Source organism: Eptatretus burgeri, chromosome 17, assembly GCF_056783735.1.
Source record: "Eptatretus burgeri isolate ZD-2024b chromosome 17, Ebu_testis_v1, whole genome shotgun sequence".
Classification (NCBI taxonomy): domain Eukaryota; kingdom Metazoa; phylum Chordata; class Myxini; order Myxiniformes; family Myxinidae; genus Eptatretus; species Eptatretus burgeri.
Genome location: NC_140977.1, coordinates 33263232 through 33288551, shown reverse-complemented (window position 1 = coordinate 33288551; position 25320 = coordinate 33263232). Strand labels below are relative to the sequence as shown.

Below are 25320 nucleotides of genomic sequence, written 5' to 3'. Positions count from 1 at the left end.
CACAATTTCAGGCTAGGAATTTGGACTTTGATGCACAATGACCTAGTTTTGCTTGAAGGCACAGTGGGATCCTCAACGTTAATAAGTTTGTGGCAGCACATGATGAGACGACTGGTTTAAATGGCCCCTCTGAAAGGATGGTTGACTGAGCGATGCAACACCGCCTGCAAATCGCCAGGGAAATAGGGTTAAATCGGAGTGTATTCCATAAAATCTAGTTCAGACGAAGCAAGTCAAAGGCGAGCACACTCCCTTCGAGCTATTCTGTCAGACCCATTGAAAGATGCCGGGTAGATTTACATGTCAGTGCTCATGACTCAACATAGGAATTGAAATCATTCTTTGACACCTTCATGATGGGCTCATAAAACGCCAAATCCTTATTCGCAATTGTGACGTCTGCTTGGGATGATTCAATTCGTACTGTCTCATAAAATTGTTGAATTTTATCAAAACATTATGTCATTTTATAAAAATGCAAAAACGATTGTTTGACTCTTTGGTGTTTGGTTGAAGTTTAACATTCTGCACTACAATGCACAGGCTTGAAGCCGATAGTGTTTGCAATCAACATTGACAACGAGGACTTGAACGGCAGCGGACGTGGCGGCACATCCATATCTGACCTTGTGCGTGATTCAACGCACGGTGTCACGACTCGCCTTCGGGAGTCTGCTATCACACAGGTTTTGCTCGCATTTGGGATTTCATAGCCAATTGGTTCCCACTCGCCTGCAGGGCCTGGCCCACACAGTCTCGACGAGCACTCGGAGAGTTTGTTACACATGGCTTTCTTTTGCCCTCTTTCACTGAAATACTTGTTATGGCACCAAAGGGAGTGGAGATAGAGGAGATGTGACATCTCAGAATAAAATGGGGGTTCAGGATGGATGATTCAATTTGCATTTTATCTTTAGTGCTGGAACTTCACAGACAGTTAGGTCCCACTGTGTATCCTGCGAGGGAGTGTGAGACTATAATGTTATTGCTTCACCACTTTAAATTATATTTTCATGGAATTCTAGCCATTGCACGGGATTACGCGTCACCACTGAATTGTCAATACACAAACAGGTTCCCTAATAATGCCATCTCACGAATTTTAAACTTTGAAAATAGATTACATTGAATACTGTTGTGCATTTACGAAACATCCTTACGAAGAAACACAGGTTTTGATTCGAGGATGATGTTTAATGACAACAGAAGGGAGATTTTTTTTAGACCCTCTTATGTCACATGCTGAATTCTGGATAATGAATGTGGCAGTAACAAAGAATATCTTGGCTGGATGAAAACAAAGAGCTAAAATTCTCAGTAATGAAACCTTACCTGCCAGGCTTCTTCCATAATTAGTTGAAGAATTGGTGCTCAGTTAAAGCCATTGTTTGGGCAGCTGCAAAACCTCCACCTGGCACTTGTATATGGCAGACCTCATTGGATTTGGCAATACTAACAGTAGAGGCTGTTGCAGCTGGCAAGTCCATAGTCCTGTCCTGAAAAAAAACACCTTGGAAAGACGTCACAAGAATACACATTTGCTACAAAGCTGGAAAGACAAACAATGCCACACTGGGTTCAATAATTTATGGTATGCAGGTGATGGCACCTCTGTATTTTTTTTGTATAAGAGTCGAGACTCGTGGAAGAGCTAGTATTAGTACACTGAATGGATCAGGATGCAACAAGACAAAAGGAGCAGTAGAGAGAGGGGGGAAACCCCAACAGCAGAGTTGAAGGCCAAGACACAGGGAGGCAGACAAGCAATGGGTCTGGAGGAATTGGGGTGCGGTGGGGGGGGTGCAGGAGAGGATGCATGGGGTCGAGAAGATGGATACAGAAAGAAACTCTCAGGAGAGAAAACTGGAAATTTGGAAGGGGAAGTGATTGGGGTTTGGTTCATAAGGGTAGAAAAGACCATGGTTTTGCATGGGGGGTGATCTGAGATGATATTGAGCAGCTGTCTTGAATATGGGGAAGAATGCAGAGATTTAAGAAAATGTGGAAGTTGGTTCCACAGATGGGGTAAAAAGGAGAACAAATTAGTGGAGATGAGCAGTTATCCTTGATTTACATCGTTTCACCAGAAGGGGTCAAAAGGTGTGCACTGCAGAAACCTGGGGAAAAGAAGAGGGTGCTGGGGAGGTGAGGGGACAAAGCACAGAAAGAGCAGAGGGTTCAAGACCAGAAAAGAAGCTGTAGTAGACAGAGACCACTGACCTGTCTACGATGGCAAAGTGATAACCCCATAGACTCAGCTTCATCATGGGAAATTCAAATGATCTTGAAGGTCTTGGTTTCCATGGCATATCACACTGTTCAACATGTGAGGCAGAGGACCCAACCCTGAGGCGAGAGTAGTACTCCATCAAGATGTGGATGAAAGCCTCGTCGGTGGATAGGAGTTCAGGTGTGATAAGGTGGGACTTTGTACGACGGAGGATGCCCAGTCGGCGTCTGGCTTTGGAAGCCAACATTTAAATGTGGTTGACCCAAGAAAAATCGTGGCTGATAGTGCTTGTCTGCCAGTCAAACAAATTGAAAATTATTCCAAACAGTAAACTTAGTATTGTTAAGGACATCATAAACTACACAAACAACAGGCATGAATAACTAATGTAACGTGTTAAATGAGGTGGTGTAAAAGACGCTGCATCTACGGCGCTAAACTTATCTATGCAACCTTTAAATCTTTATTTTATTTGAATTTAATGATATACTTCACCACTGCAGAACACAAATCGCCTTCTTGGCACTTCCAAAAACCTCCAGTTGAGCAGAACTTGGCCAAAATACGACGCCATCTCGACCAATCGAATATGGCATTCCCGCTGTCAGCGTTGAGGAATATCGAGATTCGGACAAAATCATGGCTCGTAGGAAATATAGATTGTGCTCAGAAACACAAAGCAAGAGTCGAAAAGACGTTTCTCATCACCTTTTTCTCAAGACTGGGCAGTAAGGTGTTCTATAAACTCTCTAATTAAACCAGAACAAAATGCATTGATAATTGGCAGCCATTAATTAAGATGTCCTTGGTGGGAAATACCGATTTGAAGAACTGAATCACCAAATCCTATATTATTGCGGTTGTTCATTTTATTGGGCTGACAGGATGGCCGAGAGGGACACACACTCGTCTCGAAGCTGTCTCGCCTGGGTTTGAATCCAGACCCAGCTTTCAACAGTCCTTGTGTTTCACAGCCAGGGTGATTCATCAGTGGGTGCGCCGTCCCTCGGATGGACGTTAACCGGGCGTCCGATCTGCCAGCATTCGTTGGTGGACGTTATCGATGTCATGGTGTCCTTCCCAAAGAGTAGGTGAGCTATCGCCGGCATCACATCCAAATTCTAAATTCCTGCCTTAACCAGCAAAGGGCATTGCATCAGTGGCACAGCCGTGCCCTCAGCCTTGTGTTGCATATAAAAGAAGTTCATTTTATACGACCTGCCACAAATGTCACTTTCAGACTGTCTTTGGTCACAGAGTTATGCACTTTATTGTGAACAGGATATCAGTAACGGGTACCACTGCTGTGGCCACGTTTGTGTGAGGTTTGCAAAAGTGTCATGGTGTGTCACTTACTTTTGACGGTCTCATGAATTATCCTGTTTTTTTTTTCTTTTTTTTTTGTCTCCTTCACCCACTCCCCTATTGATTCTCATCTGGAAAGGGTGTCGGTTCCTTTATTCGTGAGTTCACAATCACGGGAGCCGGTGGAAACAGCGTTTCAACGCCGATTTCTATTAGTGAGCCTGTGCCCATCGTCATCACCACAGCAGCTGGCAGAGGTAGGCTCTTCTTAAACAGCCTTCCACCTTCCTTTTATGTTTTCTTTTTTTCTTCTTTTTTTCTTGCACTCCCCTATGTCCTTTACTTGTACAGGAAGTTTGTTTGCTTATGCTTCTGATTCTGTCCTTTTATGATCTTGCTTGCTCTCGTTTTCCTTTGCTCCCTCCATTCCTTTTACATTGGACAGTGGGGTTAAGAGTGGGCTTTCCAAACTTGCAGATGATACGAAGCTTGGAGGTAAGGTGAGAGCAGAGAGGGGTGTGGTGTGATCAGATTTAGGAAAGTCGAGATACTTTCATAGATTGGGCAAAAATCCAAGTCTCCCTCCATTTTGTCCATCAACCTGCTGTTGGTGCTTTTTTTTTGTGGTGTCCTGATCCTTTCAATGTCCTAGCTCTTCCACGAGCCTCGACTTTGTATCAAAAAAGAAAAGATTGACATATGCAGTTCAACAAAAACAAATGTAATGTACTGGGGATGGGTAAGAATAATGAAAATAGAGATTACATGATACAACTAGCAATCTTGGAGTATCAGACGGGAGAAGGATCTGGAGGTGGTAATTTATTTATAGGGCGTAAGCAGACAGGTTGGTGCCTGGTAGCTATAGGTAAAGCAAACAGGGTTTTTAGGTTGTATTCATGGGGGGGGGGTCAATTATAAATCAAGAGGTGCTTTTTAACATTGTGTAGGAATTTAGTGAGGCCCCATCTCTTATATCATGTACAGTTTTGGTCACCACAAATCAGGAAGGACATTTAGAGTGTTCAGCACATGGCTACTAGATCGATTTCAGTGTCCAGCTAGACTTGGCTTTCAGGAGCAGCTGAAGGAGACAGGACTTCATACATTAGAAAGGAGGTGGTTACAAAGGTGGCAGGATAAGAGATGTTTAACATTACGAAGGGTATCGACAAAATTGGTGCAGAAGAGTTCTTCAGCAGAATAGATCGTGATAGGACCAGGGGACACAGCCTGAGAGTAAAGTTGAGGGATAAGACTATGGTAATGCAAGGCAGTTCATGCAAGGAATTGATGAACTCAGAGAGTAGGTAATGCATTGAAAAGGTAGTGGCAGCTATATCAGGTGATAAGTTTAAATTGGAATTCGATAGGTACCGATAAGCATGAGGGATAGAGGGGCACAGGGATATTGGCAGGACCTGTCGGTACGGTAGCTTGAGTATGGATGGGTGATTGTGTACATCTGTGCTGATTGTGATGTCTGTGCGAGGGTCTCGTCAAGGAATAGTGTGTGATCAGTGTGGTACATTCTTCACCTTAAAACGGCCTTCGCCCACTCCCCACCTCCCCCTCCCCCTCCCCCAACAGCAGAAAATGAACGAGCACACAATACCATGTTTCCCCCATCTTTATTTTAATACCCGAGTGATGTCCCTGAGCCTGCCACACTTTTCACATCCCCATTACTCCTCCCCAATGCACTGCAATTTCCATATGTTGATCCTCACCTCTGCGAAGAACCACTTCCCACTGTTTCCTGGGAAAGAGCCCTCCCCTGCCTCTTCTAAAATGAGTTTTCTCTCAGCAATTTCTTGTAATGAGTATTCTCAATTTCTTGCACTTCTTGTGGGGTTGTTTTGGTTTGCGCTTGCCCACTTTTTGTGGAGAGGCGGGGGTGGGGGTTGGGAGATTGGGGGGGGGACGGGGGATGGAGAATTGCCTGTTTCTTACAGCGGGGAGTGTTTGCCTCCCTGGCTCCTGTGAGGGGCATATCCCCTCACCAGTTTAGTGTGTGTGTGTGTGTGTGTGTGTGTGTGTGTGTGTGTGTGTGTGTGTGTGTGTGTGTGTGTGTGTGTGTGTGTGTGTGTGTGTGTGTGTGTGTGTGTGTGTCCCTCTCACCCGTTTGTTGCCGCGGTGGGTGTATCATGTGCATGTGTTTCCTGTGAATTCTTCCCCTGCATGTTTATTGTGGGGGGGTGTGTCGGGTCCGTCACACATTTATTGTAGTGGGAAGGAAGGAAAGGGTTGTGTGTCATGTTCTCCCTTAAGCTTCACTTACTGGGAGGGGTTTGGGGGTGGGGGGGTGGTGCAGCTCTCCCCTCTCCACGTCACACACACATTTATACAGTCACTGTACTTTTAATAAAAATCTTATCACCTTTCCTAATGTCTGTCTGAATGTCTGAATACTTTCTAACCATGCATTTTCTTCCTTGCAGTAGCTTTTTGTCCAGTCTCAAGAGTTTTTTTTGTTTTTTTTCTCCATGTAGAGGCAGAAGATGGGAAATGGAAGTCAACACGACCGAGGCAAAGACGAGCACCTCCTACCATCGTCTCATTCGACGCAGAGGATGAATCGGATGTTGGTACAGAGATACAGGAACGCGAGCAGGGTGATGGCTGGAGCCAGGAGCTGGATACTCGAGAGTCAGTGAAGTCGAGTTTGTATAGAAAAAAATTTGTGGTACTGATGGTGGGCTGGGTTGAGAAAAAAATGATAAGGGCAGTTTGGTATTGTGCTTCGAGTTTTGCTGCTTGTTGGATTGTGATCACCTAAAGAGTCTGACAAACTTGGTGCAGAGAAAGTGCACTTAACGTTGAACTGTCTCGTGGGTGTGATTGTCGACCGAACCATCAACTGTCGGATTGGTGGTTTTCAGACAGGGTGTTATCATAATGTGCACTGTCCTTTCGATGGATGTAAAGCAGGGAACCCATCTTCTAGTATTAGTTGATGGACGTTAAATATCTCATCGTGGTTTATGAAGAGTGGGCAAGGTATCTTTGGCCTCCTGACCAAATTTATAATTCATACTTTGACTCCCACTGGGAAGGTAAAGGCCTTGTACTCTTTTAATCCTTGCTAGGAGACATCTCTGGGGATACTGAATTTGCCTTTGGGCAGAGCATCAGAGACAGACACATTAAGAATGCTGTTTTGATGTTTATCCTCATGCTTTTTTTTAAATAACGGGGGTTATTGTAATCGGCTCCATATGTCTGTATCTGTCTGTCTGTATCTGTCTGTCTGTCCATCCATCCGTCATGCTATCTCATCCTAAACGGTTGGGCAGAAGTTTACCAACCTTGGTAGTTATGATCACCACCATAGCATGAAGGTGCAAGAACATTCACATTTTGGCCCCACCCCTGTGGTGGGGTCAAAGGGTCAAATACCGAAAAATGCAATTACAGGCACATTTTTAAACATTTTCAAATGAAACTTTGTAAGCGCAATCAACATTGGGGGACGCATGGAATATGTAACAATTTTTTTTTTTGATTTAACTCCCGGATCACACCCATGAGGTGGGGACTTAAGGTCACAGGGGTCAAAACAGAAAAAATATAAATTTAACTCAAAATTTGATATTAGGTCATTCCTGGTGGAACGTTTTTCCATCTTTTAACTTTGCTTTAGGTGGGGATTTGGGATGGCATGTCATCGACTTTGCTCTACTTTTTTTTAATTTTCATTTCTGTCATTGTGTTTAGTATCTGCTTTCACAACATGTAAATATCCAGTGTTCTTTTGCTGTACTCCACCAGCTTTCCTCGGATATTCAGCACATGTGACCAGGTACAGATATTTGTTGTGAGACATCAGCTGCACTTGTTTGAAAAATGCGCTGGCAGTGGTCGTTCTTTATACATTTATTTATTATCCCATCCTCGGGCTTCTCCATTTGGCAACCGCTAGAGTAACGATCGTAGCTCACATCAAAAGTGTCCTTGCTACCCTGTCAAAATCCTTGCAACATTTCTTTCTTCTTGGTCGTTTCTCATTCTTCATGTTCTCATGTTTTATACATCGGAGAATGTACCCGCGGTCGATCGAATTCCTTGCTGGCCAGGCTTTTGCTTTGTGGCAGCTTGGCCAGTAAAATAATGCACAAGGATTATACAGAGGAGCTCAGATAAAGGAAGAGGCCATTTGATCTATTTTTTCTTTACCATATCCACATTGCATGAACTCGCTCTTAACTTGTATGCATTAACCGCATTTTTACCATCAACTTCATCTAACTTAACATCTATAGCCCTTTATAATTAACTGGCACATCCCAATTATTCGGCAAGGTATTTAGCCCGAACACCGGCACACGTTGTCCTATTCTTTTTGAGAGAGCGACTCTAACGTCCACATACAAAATGTAAGGAACAGCCAGCTTTATGCCCCCCCCCCCCCACACAAAAGACCGAGACGCAGTGCCTCAAGCCGTTTCTCTACCAATTTTACCTGGAATGAGGAACAAATCCAAGACCAGAGAGCTCAGAGAAAAGCACTCTACGAAAGATATTTACTAGCTTGTTCCTGAGCTTCACCATCTTTCTGCTCTTGCAATTCATCTTTGCGATATGGTTAACTCTTGAACTTTTTTTTTTTTTAATGACAGTGTTCATTGGTTAATAAAGTGTCTTGCAGTGGTTAATGAAAAGTGATGCAATTTGAACAGATATGAATAGATCGACAGTAAATGAGGGACCATTCACAATGCCACTGCTACGGTGTAATTTCAATAAATTAATAACCTCAGAGTGAGATTGAAAGGAAACAATGAATCACTTCGACCATTATTGAATTTGAATTTTTGGCATTTTCAATGAAACACTCTCTTTCACACCCTTTGCTTTTCTTCATTGTTATTTGAATGAAATCCCACACCCTTCATTTAACACCATCATGCTTGTCACCCATTTCAACAATTTGTCATCATTTTCAAATCTCCTCTCCCTGTCAAGGCTGGAGTGCCCCCAAGGCAGAGTATTGGGTGCAGTTCTATTCCTAATATTCATCAGTGATGTCTCTGACTCTCTGGAAAATCCTCTTTCTCTCTTTGCTGCTGATGATCCACCCTCTGCCGTGACATCGCTCATCTCTCAGACAGGTAGGCTGCAGCCTCTTCCCTCTCTTTGGACCTTGAAAAAAAATTCACAAGCTGGTCAAACGCTTGGAATATGTCTTTCAATCCTGACAAATCGCACACTCTCACGATCTCTCTCCGAAAGGACCGTCTGGTGAACCCTCCTATCTACTTCCTCAACAATCCTCTTTAAGAGGTTGTCACTTAAACTTTTGGGTCCCACGACCAGCCATGATATTTCATGGGAAAACCACATTTATGAGACGGCCTCGAGAGCTACTTTTCGACTGGGCACCCTGCGTCATCGAAACTCCTTCTTTGGCAAATCTGAACTCTTATCCACCTACAAGGCCTTCATCCACAGCTTAATGGAGGACTATTCTCCCCTCTGAGTTGGCTCCCCTACCTCACACCTTGCACAGCTTTATGTCATGGAAACCAAGGCCTTCAAGATCATCTCCCACGATGAAGCTGATTCTATAGGCCCATCTATCACTTTGACATCGCAGACAGGTCAGTGGTCTTTCTGTCTTCTACTGCCTCCTTTCTGTTCTTGCACCCTCTGCCCTCTGCCCAGTGTCCCCCCCCGCTCCACCCCCCCAGGTTTCTGCAGGACTCACATGGTACACCATCAACCCCCTTCTGGTGAAACTACTTAAATCCAGGATCACTGCTCACCTCCAATCATTTCTTCCTCTTTCCCCCCCCCCCCACCTGTGGAACCAACTTCCACATTCTCTTCAATCTCATTCTTCCTTCCAGGTCTTAAAAACAGCTGTTCACCACCATCTCAGATCATCCCCCCATCCAAAACCAAAATATTTTTAACCTGCCTTAACCACCCTTTCCCCTTGCCACCCCCCACCTCCCCCCCCCACACACACACACACCCACACACACACACACACACACACACACACACACACACACACGCATTTAAAAGCCATTTTCCCCGCTAAAGCGGGGGTTAGCCTTGCGGGCCCCATGACAACCTTCTCCACTTTACCCTATTTTCTGCATCTCCCCTTCTTAATCCCCTTTCCCACATTTCCTCTTCCACCACCTTTAGCCAAGTTTTTCTCGGTCTTCCCCGTCCTCTACTTCCGACTACACTCATTTCCAACACTCCTCTCACCCAGTCACTTTCATCCTTCCTCAACACATGACCCAACCATCTCAACCTGTTTCTCTTCACAACCTCCATCACAGACTCTATTCCCATCATCTTCTGCAAGGCATCATTTGTCTTCCTCTCTCTCAACGATACTCCACACATCCACCGAACCATTCGCATTTCCACCCTTTCCAGCCTTTGTTGCTGCTCCATGTTCATTACACATATCTCACTCCCATAAATCATCGTACTCCTCACACATGTAGCATACACCTTTCCCTTCAGCTTCAACGACACTCCCCTCTTTGTCAGCACGCCACTCAGTTCCCGAAACTTCTTCCATGCACATCTCACTCTAGCAACCGTCGAAGAGTCTGATCCACCTTCTCCATTCAGCATGTCTCCGAGATAGCAAAATGTTTTCACCCCTTCCAGCTTCACACCATCTCCAAGATCCAACTCAACAATTCCTTCATCTGCTGCTCCCTCGATGCACACCTTACACTTGAATGTAGCTGCTACACTGGTTAATGACCCTCTCACCCCACTACATTTTCGATGAACCCATTCAGCACACATTGTACATTGAATGGAGTTCACTCCGACACCCTTCCTGCACACAGCACACGGCCACTTCCCAGTCCTTTCCACCTCACCACATGCTTTACCACTTGCCATCACCTTCGTCTTTCCGATATTCACCTTCAAACCTTTTGCCTCCATACATTCCTTCCACTTGTTCATCTTCTCCTTCAGTCCATCCATACTCTCTGCAATCAACACCAGATCATCTGCATACAGCAGCTCCCACGGTAAACCCTCCTTTACCTCCGAGCCAGCACCTCCATCACAACTACAAATAGAAGTGGACTTAGTACCGACCCCTGGTGCACTCCTACCCTCACCTCAAACTCACCACTGTTCCCATCCTTCGTCCTTACAGCTGTGCGTGCTCTCTCGTACATGGCCATCACTACTCTGATCAACCATTCCTCCACTCCTAACTTCCTCAATGCCCATGTCATAACTTCGTGTGGAACCCTATCAAATGCTTTCTCCAGATCAACAAACCCAAAAAACAACTTCTTCCTCTTCTCCATGTACTTCTCCTGCAACTGCCTTACAATAAAAATTGCATCTGTCGTTCCTCTTCCTGGCATAAATCCAAACTGCATTTCGTCAATCTTTACCTTCTTCCTTATCCTCTTCTCCAACACCCTTTCCAATACCTTCATTTCATGCTCCAATAACTTTATTGCTCTATAGGAGCCACAGTCCAGAGGGTCACCTTTCCCCTTGTACAGAGGGACGAGGGTACTCAGTTCCCAATCCACTGGAATGCGGCCTTCTTTCACCACCAGATTACAGATCTCTGTCATTCTCTTCACACCCCAACTTCCCGCTGCCTTCAACATATCTCCCACAACTCCCGTCGGCCCTCCTGCTTTTCTACTCTTCATTGCTCTTATAGCTTCCTCAACTTCCTTCTCAGTTATCTTCTCTGCTGGTCCTAAAACTGGGTTACTCTCGATGTTGCTATCCCATTCATTTTCTACATTCAACAGCCTTTCCATATATCTCTTCCATCTTCCTTTAATTCCATCTGAATCCACAACAATTTGTCCCACTTCATCCTTCAAGCAACTCACCCCCGTCACATCAAATCTCTCTCTCGCTATCTGCTTTGCGATCCTGAATACCGCTCTCTTACCCTCCTCCGAATCCAAGTGTTCTCCGAACATTTTCCTATGGGCCTCCTGCACCTTTGCTACCTCTTTCTTTGCAGCCTTCTTGGCTACCTTATAACTTTCATGTGCTGCCTCTTCTTCCATCGTATCCTTTGCCTTTTGCCATTCCTTGAACTTCTTCCTCTTCTCTTCAATCGTCTTTCCAACTTCATCACCCCACCACCATGTTTCCGAGTGACTCGGTGGTCCTTTTGTCCATCCACGTACCTCACCAACGGCTCCCAATAGACTATCTTTCATTGACATCCAACCACTTTCAAGCTCAACCACATCATCTTCAACCATACTCAGCCTCTCTCTTAATGCTTCCTTCACTGTCGCCTCTTTCAACCTCCACACCTTCATCCTCGGTTGGTACTTCACCCGCCGAATTCTCCGCGCACCTTTCACCCTTATATCGCAGACAACCAGGTGGTGCTGTGAAACAGTCTCCTCCCCTGGGATCACCTTTGTGTCATGGAGGTTTCCCCTATCTCGCCGACGCACCATCAGGTAGTCAATGGTTGTCGTCGACCCACCTGACGTGTATGTAATAAGCTTATTATCCGCTTTCTGGAAATGAGTATTACAAATCAGCTCCATCAGCAAACTCCAAGATCCTTTCACCTTCTCCATTTCTCACACCATATCCATAACCCCCATGGACGCCCTCAAAACCGTCTGGACTCCTTCCCACATGTCCATTCAAGTCTCCTCCTACCACAACAACTTCCTCATCTTTCACATTCTCCATCAACTTCTCTATCGCACACCAGAACATGTTCTTCTCTTCATCGCTTTGACCGACCTGCGGGGCATATCCCGAGATGACTTTCACCAAGAGCTTTCCGATCACAATTCTCACCATCATCAACCTTTCACTCACTCTTGTCACACTCACTACACTGTCTACAAACTCCTCAGAAAACATGACACCAACACCATGCACGCCTTCCGGGCACCCTTGCCACATAAACTTGTACTTCTGTCCCTGCCGACCCTTCACCATTCTCACACCACTTCCCTTCCACCGTGTCTCCTGCACACAACATATGTCCACTCTTCTTCTGACCAATGTTTCAACCACTTCTCCAGATCTCCCTGTCATTGTCCCTACATTCCATGTACCAAACCTCAGAAACCGATCTCCACGTGGGGCATCAGACGATTGGTCATTATAAATGGAAAAATTTACTCCCTTGCTTAGATCGGGTTCCCCACCTTGAGTTTTAACGAGAGGGGGTGAGGACCCCCACGGGGTACTTCGGGCTGTACCCTGCCCATCAGTTGTACTCATCATGGTTTCCTTTTGAGGCGATGTTTTTATGGCCGGATGCCCTTCCTGACGCCAACCCTTTTAGTCGCCTCTTACGACACGTAGGGATACGGTGTACCTATTCTAACCGGGGCACCCCCCCCCCAAAAAAAAAAACCCCACATCTTTCCAAGCTTCCAGTTTTCCTTCCTGAGAGTTTGCTTCTGTATCCATTTGTCCATCCCATGCATCCTCCCCTGCCCCTCTTCATTACCTGTATCCCTTGCTTGTCCATCTTTGTCTATCTTGTCCCTCGGCGTTGCTGTTGGTGCCCTCCCCCATCTCTTTTTGCTATTCCTTTTGTACTGTTGCATCCTGATCTGTTCTGTGTTCCAGCTCTTAAACGAGCCTTGACTGTATACCAAATAAAACCAAAAACATTAATTCCTTCACCCACTGCCTTCTTTTCCTTGCCCTCTTCCATGCTGATCTACCTCTTGGACATCTCCTCTGTGGGAAGACATGAGTTTTTGCTTCTCTGATTATTGTCTTGACTATGGAGTTATAGTGATGAGGTGATTGCATTCATTCTACGATGACCATTGCTGAGGGCTATCACAATTCCAAATCATCTGTAACAAGTGCACTGTGGAAACCGCATCCGCACTAGGCTGCTTTAGGCTAGTCCTTGGTTTTTGTGCATGTCAATACACTGAGATGATTTCATGGTCATGTATGATGCATTGAGCTACCTGGCACTTTGGCTGTTATGATTGTCCAAATGCTCTTCTTTTGCAGTGCATTCTGGTTACTGGCAGGATAGCTGAGAGTTATGCACACTCACATCTGAGCCGTCTAGCCTGAGTTTGAATCTCGGCCCAGCTACAAACTCTCATCGTGGTGTCTCGCAGGAAGGGTGATTCATCAATGTGTGTGCTCGTCCCTCGGATTGGCGTTAAACCGGGCATCCCATCTGTCAGCGTGCGTTAGTTGGTGGATGTTAAAGATCTCGCGGTGTCCTTCACAAAGAGTTGGCGAGCCATGGCCAGCGCCCTGAACAAATTCCAAATTCCTGCCATAACCAACAGGAGGCATTGCATCATTGTTTTTTTTTTTTTCTTTTCCATTTTATTCCTGCTATAACCTACACTCAAATAGTTTCATTGTCGAGTCGAGAATCAAACTCATACAAGACAGCTGAAAGGCGAGTGCACAATCTCTTTGCTATGCTGTCAGTCATGGTTACTGATCACGAATTTGAAATGGGTTTTATTAACACTTGCAACCATGCTGCAGTAAATGTTGGACTCTAAGCAGAATGATCTTGACCTAAAATGACGAGACGGCCATGTGTGTTTGTGATACAATTTACTTTGGTACTTTATGGATGCTGTTGATTTGAGGTCCACGATAAAGCCATGAGTGAGAATACGGTATTACTCAAGCTTCTGTCTTTCTCAAACCTTTCCCCAACCCCGTAGTCATGAAGCATCATCTTTGACAAAGGACCGGGCAAGTTTGGAGTCTGGGGAAATTGCTGATAATGAGAGGCAGGAAGATGAAGAAAATGCTGATGATGTATACGGGATATCCTTGGAGCAAGATTCAGGGGGAGAATCCCAAGAGTCTTGCAGGTAAGGTTCCATCCACTGTCATGAATTTTTATTTCCTCTTTCAATTTTCCTTTTCAAATTGCAAACCCATAAGTAAGTCTTATGGGGATGGCAAAGTTGGTGAAGGCAGTTTGGTGCTGAAGAAATATGCAAGTGCTTGTTCTACCCTTTGCTTTTGCTTTCCACAGCATCATGTTTCTGATTATATGGTTATTATTACAATGTTTACTCAAAACATGGTTCATACATAATGTACAAATACAGTAACATCTCCACAGAGGATTTGTTTATCTCGTATTTCTGATGCAGATTAAAAGAGAAAGCATCTCCAAATGCAAAGCCCGTCCACGTCCGCTTCATACTCTAACTAAACTTGATGAAAACGATGGTGAAAAAAATATTGTACATTTTATTAATTTCTTCTCCACGGTCTCATAATATAGGTTTGTTGAAGATTTGATGACAAAAGCTCAATTTGTAAAAATGTTACGGCCTGGACATACACACTGCAACTCAATGGTAAACAAGGATTTCGATTAAAACATTTGTGGCTGTTTTACCACTTCACTGATGACGTCATCCTTACAATCCTCTATTTCCCATTGGGAGTAGAATGAGATGTGCCAAGTTTAAAAATTTTTCCGATCAGCAGTTTCAGAGGTATAATTTTTTGATTTTTTTTTTTTGTTTAATCCAAGATGGCTGCCATACCATGTGACCTATGACATCACAATTCTCAATATAGTATTTTGCATGGGGGGATCGCTCCTACCCTGGAAATTTTGTGTCAATCAAAAAAGTTGTTAAGAAGTCGAATGTCACAAAAATAATAGAGCGAAAAAAAGGCCAATAAAGTGTCAAACAACAGCAATACCAACTAGAAGGGCACTCGGTAGAGCGCATACCTCTTCCACACAATACCTGAACCAGTAGAGCATATTGAGGCCAATGAATTTTTGAAATATCATGCTATATAATAGTTTTTGGCCACATCTCTCAATGGTGAATAATCACTTTAATAATTCTAGTAGCTGGATCTGGATTCTGATATTCACCAAAATCGAATCATTTCTTCCTTGTCACACACCGGTGTCCATCAAGTTTCATCCAAATCCGTCCACAACTTTTTGAGATATTGTGCTATACGTATATCTTTTTTGGCCCGATCTCTCAATGGTGAAGAATCACTTAAAAAAAATTTTAGTAGTCGGATCCGGATCTGGATCTTCAATGAAATCTAATCAGTTCATCCTTGTCAAACACACAACCTGCTACCAAATTTCATCCGGATCCGTCCACAACGTTTTGGGATATCCTGCATACAAACAGACAGACGGGCATGAAAACATACCCGACATCCACCTTCATTAGCGGAGGTTAGTAGTCATAATAATGAAAAAATTATTAATTTGTGTTCTCCATAGTCTCATAATAAAGCTTTGTTGAAAATGTGATGACAAAATCTCAAATGGTAAAACGACGACGGCACACACACACACACACACACACACACACACACACACACACACACACACACACACACACACACACACACACACACACACACACACACACACACACACACACACACTTGCAAAACCATCTTTTCCGCTGCGTGGGGGATGGGCTAACTCGAGAGTTCATAGAACATCTTACCCCACGTGGTCTTGAGAAAAAAGGACATGGGCGGGGTCTCCGAGCAATCAATTTGATTGGTTGAGATGATGTAAAAAACAATAATACACTTTGAGTGCGAAAGTTTGTTTCCTCATTCCAACGTAGTTTATTTTGTGTCGTTTCTCATCAATGACCGAGCCTATCTTTCTATATCAAACATATCTCCCTTCTATTTGACCTTTTTACCTCGAAGCTTTCTGGACATAATGCCTCTTGCAACGTATTCAATTCTCAAAGGTGTAACCGTTGTGAGGCATTCTGAGCAGGTAACAGATGACTGTTCATACTTCCTCACCAAGCTGCAGGCAACATGATCACATGTTGTGTATGTTGAGGAATTAACGTCTTGTTATCAAAGGAGACGACTTCCTTGGAGTATCGGCTTGTTTTTGTCACTACCCCACATTTACTATCGTGCTCCTTGAAATACTTGCATCCATTTTTTTCAGCTTTCACATTTTAGCCTGATATTGCTTCACAACAAGCACACCCTTGGCTAACAGTTGTGCTGAAATGCAAATTAACATGTTTTAATTCTTTCAACTTGATTCCAGTTCAGCAGATGTATTCACTTCTGCCAAAAGTGTCAACGACTCTTCAATCTCGAAAGAACGCCAAGATGAGGTATTCCTTGCATTCAGAATGTTGTCTTCTTCAGGGCTAGCTTACAAGGGCGAGACTGGTAGGTTTATGCGAGACTGGTAGGTTTATACAAGACTGGTAGGAGTTATGACAAATGGCTGAGAATATGATTACATTGTTGTTCAAACACACTGTTCCACTCATGGGAATGTGATGGGGAAAATGTTCTTCCAGGGACACGTTAAAGGGCTGATCAAAGGCAGGCTTTTCTTGCAGAAGGCAGCACAATGAAGAAGGTTGTCAGAAATACCTCACGGAGAAGTTGTGGCTGTTGCTCAAACTGTTCTTGAACAGTTGAATCATTTGCAACAACATTGACATTTGTTACAGTGCCTGTAGCGGGCATAACATTCGGTGGCATGTCATTCTTTAGATGTTTAAATTTGGCTGTCTCAACTACAATGTGCGAGTATATTGAGACAAGGCATCTGTTGAGACAATGCATCCACTCATGACTCAGGTATGTGAGTAAGTCAGGGGCCGAATGACCAGGACGAGTGCCAAACTGATTGTCGCTGATGATGTCATTTCCATCGAGATGTTGCCTCAGTGCAGTGTTGATAACTTTCTCCACACCCTTGCTGATAAAGCTAAGGAGAGTGATGGGTCTGTAGTTGTCTGGAACAAAGCAAGAGCCCTTCTTATGCGCTGCCAATACATTGGCTATCTTCCAGGAGGAAGGGAAGTGGCCACAACTAAATCAGAAATTAAACAGTTTGTCAAGAGGTGTGGCAAAGACTGATGCACACTTTTTGATAGCTCTATTTCCAATTTCATCAGGTTTGGGTGCCTTATGTTTTGTCCAGATTCTGCAAGATTCATATAATGTCACGAGGCCGGAACTTTACAGTTCCCAGCAGAGTTTTAGTGTGAGCTCTGAGATCAGGAGGGTTATTTTCAACCTAATCAATTGCGTGCTTTAATACAGAATCATCGCAGAAGATGTCTGCTTTCTCCTGAGAGATGGCGAAGGTCTGACCATCCTTCTGCAAGGTTTTGGAAGTAGAATGTCTATTTCCCTCGTATCCTTCTAATTGCCCACCACCAATCATGGGGTGTGTTTACTCCAGCGGTCAGACGATATTTTGACTTCTGGAAGTGTTGTCTTTCTTCCTCCTTCTCCACTTTCTGATAGTCCTGCCTTGCCCCTATCAGAGCATCATGGGTAACAGGACATGGGCTCTTGCTCCAATTCTTGTACACCAGACGGACAGCTTTGTCAGCCATTCGGCAAGTCTCAGTAAACCATGGAATGAATAATATTGGTCAGTAGAACATGCAGTGACATCTCTATAAGGGATGAATTTATCCGTACCTGACCTGACGATTGTCTCAATGTTGTTGCAAGCTATGTCAGGATGTCCAGTGTTTCGGGCTTGATCCCATTGTTTAGGGCCCTGCTATGCAGATGCTGCCTGAGGGATTCCCATTTTGCTTTTTTTGTAATCCCACAATGGCCATTGGTATGGTTTATCCAAGACTGGTGGCTTTTTGAAAAAACTGAGCTATAGTTTGCCTTCACACTTGTGCTGTACTAAGCATCAGAGTCAACGATGACCAAATCCAGTTTATTATCACCACCGGTAGGCTCTTTCTCCAGTTGGTTCAAGCCATGCTTCAGACAACGGTTGTAGCATGCAATTATACAGATCCATCAGTTGGGGACATACTACCAGCCACTCCTGGTGATGTACATTGAAATCACCGAGAATCATCACACGACCTTCACCAGTGGTTTGGGTGATAGAATCCAGGTCATCAGATAAGTTGTCAATAAGACAATAGTCGGTTCCAAACAAGGAGCCAGGGCAATACACAGTGCCGATCAGGAGATACTCTGCATGTGTTTTCACAGTGCACCAGGTGACTTCCAGGTCAGTTGAACCTGGTGTGCATTGTGAAACCAAATGACCATTCCACACCCCAGCCATCACTGCAATCTCGTCTTTTCGGTGTCTCCTGGTATCCATCGAATGACACATAAGAATCAGTCACTGTATAATTTAACAGTGATTCAGCAGCAACAATAATGTTAGCTTTACTTAGCTTGGCTATATTGGTAAGCACTCAAATATTTGTTCTCAGACCTCAAACATTAGTAAGAAGTAGGTGCAAGCGGTGCTGCTCTCTTCATATTTTTAGTTCGTTGTGGTACAAAAATGGTTGGGGCCAAATCGGACTGCAGTGTCATCCACTGTAAAAGGAACATACCTTTCACGACATCAGTGACACAGCGTACCCGCCCTCTTCCCCATGATTGAAGTTTTATGGTTGCCGTTGGTTAATACTAGCTTATCCGCTATTTGTTGGCATGTGCTCCATCAAGGGTTCCACTACCCCTCTCAGGTGACCTGAGTTGCCTGGGTTAGTTAATGAATGCCCAGGGATTGGCGTTGATGCTTGCTGGCAGCACTGTTTCTCATTTGTAATGTTTCAAAAGACTTTGAGTCACATCATAGCACCAGCTGGAGGATCCACAAAAACATAGAAATACTCCCTGGACATAAGTCATGTTCCACTCCCTCAATTTTGTCTCTCAACCCTGCTGTTGGTGTGTCCCCCCCCCCCTCTCTTCCTGCTGTTCCTTTTGTTCAGATTGGTCCTGTTACGTCCTGATCCATTCTATGTTATAGCTCCTCCACGAGCCTCGACTTTGTGTTAACGATAATAATAATTTTTTTTTAAAGGTTATTTAGAATTACAGGACTGGAATCCAAAGCAGATTATCCACATTTCAATTACAATGAAATTGTGCTTGCTGAGTGTACGAGAAAGGATTAATCAATGTCATTTTAGCACTATTGTTCAGGACATATAATGGGCATATATCAGGGGAAGGATTTTAAATGGGTCACAATGGGAATTAAACGAGGCTACCGTGCAAGGATTGTGATTGCATGCCCAAGAAAATGATAATTGAATGAAAGGCAGTGCCAAGTATGTGGGAACTATTGAAGTGAGCTGGAAGTGAAAATGAAATTGTTAGTGGAATTTGAATTTAGACTGGTCAGTTGGAATTGTGCATTCTAACGATTAATTATCTGGGCCAAAAAAGTAGATGCTTCAGAAATGAATGTCATGAAATTTGTTGCATTCACCTGGAAAAAATCGTTCCATTCCGGATTGGCCTATTTCCTCTCCCCACCGCCCCCTTTCCTTTCACCCCAGTGTCTTAATTGTTGTCAAAAATTTTTTTGTTGTGAAATCACGAATTGGAATCCAAATGCTTTTGCAGACCAGACCTTGCAATATTCCCGATTTCTTTCTGAGATGGATTGGATTGGGTGATGAAATGTATTTTTATGAACAAGATGGTTCATTGAAAGCATTTAAATTTTGTTTTATCTGATGCAACCCAAACACAGTACTGTCTATTTGCTGATTTGATATAAACAGCATGTCTGCGAGCTTTGATTTGGGACTTGCTGTTGAGGCAGAGTTTGAATTACAGGTTTCGACAATGCATTGTAATGGTGCATTGTTTGGGATGCATCGGTGCAATGTCTGGGCTCGAGCTTCGAGTGGGCCGAGAGTCTATCCCACCTCCCACCATCCCTCTCCCACTCCCCCCCCCCTTTCCTCAAAGGGATCTCATTTTGGACCATTTCCATGGGGAATATTACCCACTTGGCTGAAACCCAACTAAATTATTGTGGGAATTTCATGGGAGCATGGGACATTTGTGCAAGGGTGGGAAGGAAAAGTGGAAAAGAAGATTTATTCACTCGACGCGAATGACAAATTAACACAGATTTTGTAATGCCTCATGTATATTTGACAACTAAATTATTGCACAGTGCCACTAGTAATGTATGCAAATACGTTTTTTTTAAGCAAGTAGAAGCTTGTAGAATAGTGAGAACACAGAACAGAACAGAAATAACACAGGTGAAAGGAGGGAATCACACCAACAGTATTGTAGAGGGACACTTGGAGGAAGAATGGACTCGGGGAGGAATGAGAGAATTGGGAGGGCGAGGAGGACACAAGGGGTGAACAAGCCGGATGGAAGGTCAAACACAGGCAAGAAGTGGCCTGAAAGAAGAGGAAGGGAAAACCGGGGATGAAACAGCAATGAATTGTCGATTTGTTTGTTTTTTCTCGTCATGTTGAGAAGAAAGAAGAGAGCGAGGGATGGTGAAAAGTGTTGGGAAGGAGTGAATGCGGAAGCATATGTGCTGACCATGTGGTCAACAATGAACGAAATGCATCAACAAAACATGGAGTAGGAGCACTTCTTTTTGTTTACTTTAGGCAGGGAGACAAACACTATATCTGGCCAATACAGGGTAGAATATACAAAAAAATTGGCCATGTTTTTATGTTGTATACCTCATGATATCTTCAAAAAGTGCTGTTGCCAGTCTGGGTTGGGATTGTGCAACTTTCTTTGTCATAGATATTTTTTGTATCCGGGCCAACAGTCAAAATCCTGCCATCAAATTTACATTTATTTGCCATTCTTACTTTTGTATCTTGCTGTCATTTGATAAATCTATACATACTGTATAACAAGCTCGAATGAGCTAAGATCCTCGTCCTCTGAATGATGACGTCATAAAAACGAATATGACGTCATTGTGATGTATCAGGTTTGCGATAAATTATCTGTGCTAATGCCCGGCTTGATTCCCGCAAACAAAATTCAAACAGCTTGCCTAGTTTCGGAGATAATGGTATAGGCGATTTCCATTAGCGGCGATATTATGACGTCAACTTTTTTTCTAGGAAGAATTTCCAAAATCGGAGATGGTTACTGCCTGCGGGTGGGCTTTCTGCATATACATGGCAAGTTTCACGAAGATCCGATGAAAACTCTGGGTTGTGAAGCAAAGAATGTCAAAAAATAGGAGTGACGTCATAAAAAATTGATATGACGTCATAGTGATGGGATCACATGTGCCGTAATTCATCTATGCTAATGCCCTGTTCGATTCTCGCAAACAGAATTCAAAAAGCTTTCCTAGGTTCGGAGATAATTTTTTCGGCGATTTCCATTAGCGGAGATATTTTGACGTCATAATTTTTTTTTCTAGGAGGAATTTTCAAAATCGGAGATGGTTACTGTCTGCGCAGGGTATTTTTACATGTACGAGTATATGCCAAGTTTCAGGAAGTTTCGATGAAAACTGTAGGCTAAGAAACAAATATAATAAAAAATGACAAATGAATATCACAAATCAATGTCAAATGAAGGCAGATAGATGTTTGTTTTACAGAAAGAAAATGTACCAGAATACATAGATAATCATGTTTACAATGGAATCCTCTCAACTACAGCATTTTACTGAAGTTCAAATAATATTTTATGAGTGAGGAACAATGGCTTTATTCATTCACACTTTGAGCTGGCAACACCAAATCATCACGTCCCAAAGACCCATAATGTTTGAACATTAATTCCCAAAGACCCTTAAGACCCCTAAAGATCCAAAAGACCTCGAGGACCTAAAAGATCCAGATAACCCAAAAGTCTACCGAGTCCTTTTCTCGTCTGTATTTGCACCTGACTCTGGTTCAAATTGGGACTCATGTAGATCATTCTGTAGTTGAGTTGTTGATGTACACAGCTTCTGCACTGACATAGCTGTGTGAGGCGCACACAACGCTTGAGGTCCCTCTAGCAGGGACCCACAGAACAGAGTTCCATGGAAAACCCTCCCTTTATTTCGGCAGTGTACAGGCAATGGAGCGCTGCCTCACTTGCTCCCGGAAGTTTGTGTTTACTGCGAACAATCTAGTGTTAATTTTAATCATCCGCACACTTATTGCCAAAGAATAATGTGATGAATTTGTTTTATGCTCCCAGAGATCAGACGTTGAAGTGAAAAGAAATGATAAATTGCATATTATATTATCAATGATGGTGAATGAAAGTGACGATGAGAGTAAAAAGGTGTTGTTTTGTGCATCTCACTAAACCAAACATTGCCAATTAGCATTCTCATGGCATAGCCTTTGTTTCTATTGGCATTACTTATGCGATGTGATGGCGAACAATAGTGATAATCAATAAAATAATCTTCTATTTCAATGGTGGATTGAGGGGGAGGGAAGGGGGGATGGGGTCCTCTGGTATTTCATTTTTTTACGGATAGACTATGTTTGTTGGAGTGAACGATAAAAGGTTTTGGTTACTGAGCTGAATGAGTCCATTTTAAGTTTTTAATAAAGCAACATTTTATTGGGAGCTATTGACCCTCCAAATGTCACTCTGGATCTGCTCTGGAGTTTATACAATCTCACTATAAACAATGTTGTGGGTTAGTCTGCCTGCAGCATGTTCAGTCCCTCTCCTTATCTGGAATTCACTCTGGTTGGCAACGATGCGCAGATCGAGTGGATCTCCTACTCTACTCACTGCAATGTACAGCTCTCTTTTGTGTAAAAACACTGGTGGGAAGCAGGACTCCACACGCCACAGGGTCCTGACCCTGGCTTTTGTTAATGGGCTTCAGAAAGGCTGGCCCGACCAGAAACTGGCATCAGCGTAGTTGGAAAGGAAGATCTGTGTCAGATGGAGAAATAAGAATTCGGAATTAGGAGAATAGACGCGGCACACTCACCACCGAGCATCCGCGCCTCAAGAAAACCATTAGTGGCCTTGGTTAAGATGTAACGTGTTCCGTTACAGTGGCCAATGCAGGGATTGAGATTTCGCAACAGCATGATGGGGTGTGAACCTTCAGTGACATCTTGTGTGGTGGCAGACCTGGAAGATATATTGAGTGAAGAAACTCAGGTGGATAAAGGGCAGATAGGTTTTGATCGGTCAAATATAATCAACACTCTTGATGATGAAAGTGTCACCCGGCAGATGGTCAATGATTTTTTTTTACTGTGTTATGAATAATGCATTGCTTTAATACAGTAACTTTGCAGTCATGATAAAAGGATTGCAGTGTTACGATTATAGTTAATATTATTATTATTAGCGTTGTGTTATTAATTTTTACAAAAACTATATTACTGAATTAAGAAACCTCGGCTAATTTGGTACTCCCATGGTAAAAACCCTTGCTAACCATGGGAGAAGACCTTCATTGGGGCGGTGAAAAAGCAATGGAGTGCTGCCTTAAACTCTTCCGGGGGGGGGGATCTGGCCAGTGTATAGGCAACAGGAAGTCAAGAGCGTTGCATCAATCGCTCCAGAAAAAAGCATCATCTGAAACGGCCTGAAGGTGAGGTCAAATACGTGAAGCCTAAGGCCTATACAAAAACTGTGTTTTTGAAAGGCTCGTGATGCCTATCCTTTCGATATTTGATGATATGTTAACAATCGCTGTGTTGTCTTTCACACTCAATGGAAAACATAAAGGTGTAGGGCATGGCGATTGAGAATATGACAGGTTCAATGATGTGTTAGGCCTGGACTGCATGGAAATCAAAATGGCGGATGTTGGAGTAATGAAATCCCAGACGTAATGATGTAGTATGACAGACTGACAGAAAACTGCCGCTCCTTTAATATACAGATGATTTGAATTCTTGTTCCAAAGTGCTTTGTCAGCTTTTGATGCGGTTTGTCAGATGGATATCTGGAAGCATTCAATACATGTTGTTCTTTAAGTATTTCGCTGAATCTGTTTCGTAGCTGTTTGAGATAAAAGGTACATTCTTCAACCAAAGGTTTGTCAGATATTTCTGAGATCAGTTTACAGAATGCCTGTTCATAAACTGTCTTACTACCAACAGTAACCTTTGGCCTCCCGTTCATGAACTCATTCCTGCACAGTGCATGATATCAGAAGTCTGCTGCAATCAAAACTATATAGCTTCACCATATCTCTGTATTTTCTCAAGTACTTTCCAATCAGCAACTTAATTCGCTTTTCTGTGAAGAGCTTTTTGTCTCTGTTGCATGGGAAAGAGTGCCATTCCTCTTTTTTTCCTTCTGGATCATGCCTTTCCACACAGAAAACAAACTTGTTTCAAGGAAATTGGGGGAGTGACACTTTTTGCAATAGATGCATCTTTATCTTCATCCATTGACTCATCATTTTCCTGCTTAAGCCTTTTGACACTTCTTGAATCATAGCCCTCTTGTGAGTGCAGGTGCTTTTGCAAGACCTGTGACACACTGGTGCTCTGGACAGAAAGTCCTTTGTATCTTGCATGATGGGCCACAGTCTTCTGTCAACATCATCATTGTGTTTGTCCAGCGCCTCTTTTGAAGTCATTCAGCCCTTCTCTTTATGTTTCTCAGATTATTACTGGACTTTCTCGACTGGCAAATGAGGCATTTGTCAAAATTCGTTTCAAAAGCACTTTTCTCCCTTCACAGTAAATGCAGGATCCATCTTCTATGATTTCTCTCATTGGCTTTCCTGAAACACAACAAAGAAACTTTTGTGAATCACAGGTGTTTCATTAGCACTTGAGTAAACCGACACAGTAGACTTAAAATACCCTGTCCTTTTGTATATTAAACAAATTATCTACAGAAAATAACATTTCAGAGAAAAGCATTCATGGGAAAAAAAAACCCTCAAATATGGACTAAAGTCCAGAGAGATGTAGACAGTTGTGGTAATCACAATCCTCATTCTGTGTTGTTAAAATGGACAGTGTGTGTGTGTGTGTGTGTGTGTGTGTGTGTGTGTGTGTGTGTGTGTGTGTGTGTGTGTGTGTGTGTGTGTGTGTGTGTGTGTGTGTGTGTGTGTGTGTGTA

The 25320-nt window shown here is 43.3% G+C and overlaps 1 protein-coding gene across 6 annotated transcripts in view; it reads left to right on the top strand.

Moving 5' to 3' along the window:
- Nucleotides 1-25320, top strand: part of SNX29 (sorting nexin 29) — a 375087-nt gene that overhangs the window by 41459 nt on the left and 308308 nt on the right. For all 6 annotated transcript variants that reach the window (XM_085862384.1, XM_085862380.1, XM_085862382.1 and 3 more), the window contains exons 7-10: nucleotides 544-686; nucleotides 3675-3792; nucleotides 6028-6184; nucleotides 14200-14352. In XM_085862384.1, coding sequence (XP_085718510.1) covers nucleotides 544-686; nucleotides 3675-3792; nucleotides 6028-6184; nucleotides 14200-14352 — 571 coding nt within the window. The remainder of the gene's footprint in view (nucleotides 1-543; nucleotides 687-3674; nucleotides 3793-6027; nucleotides 6185-14199; nucleotides 14353-25320) is intronic.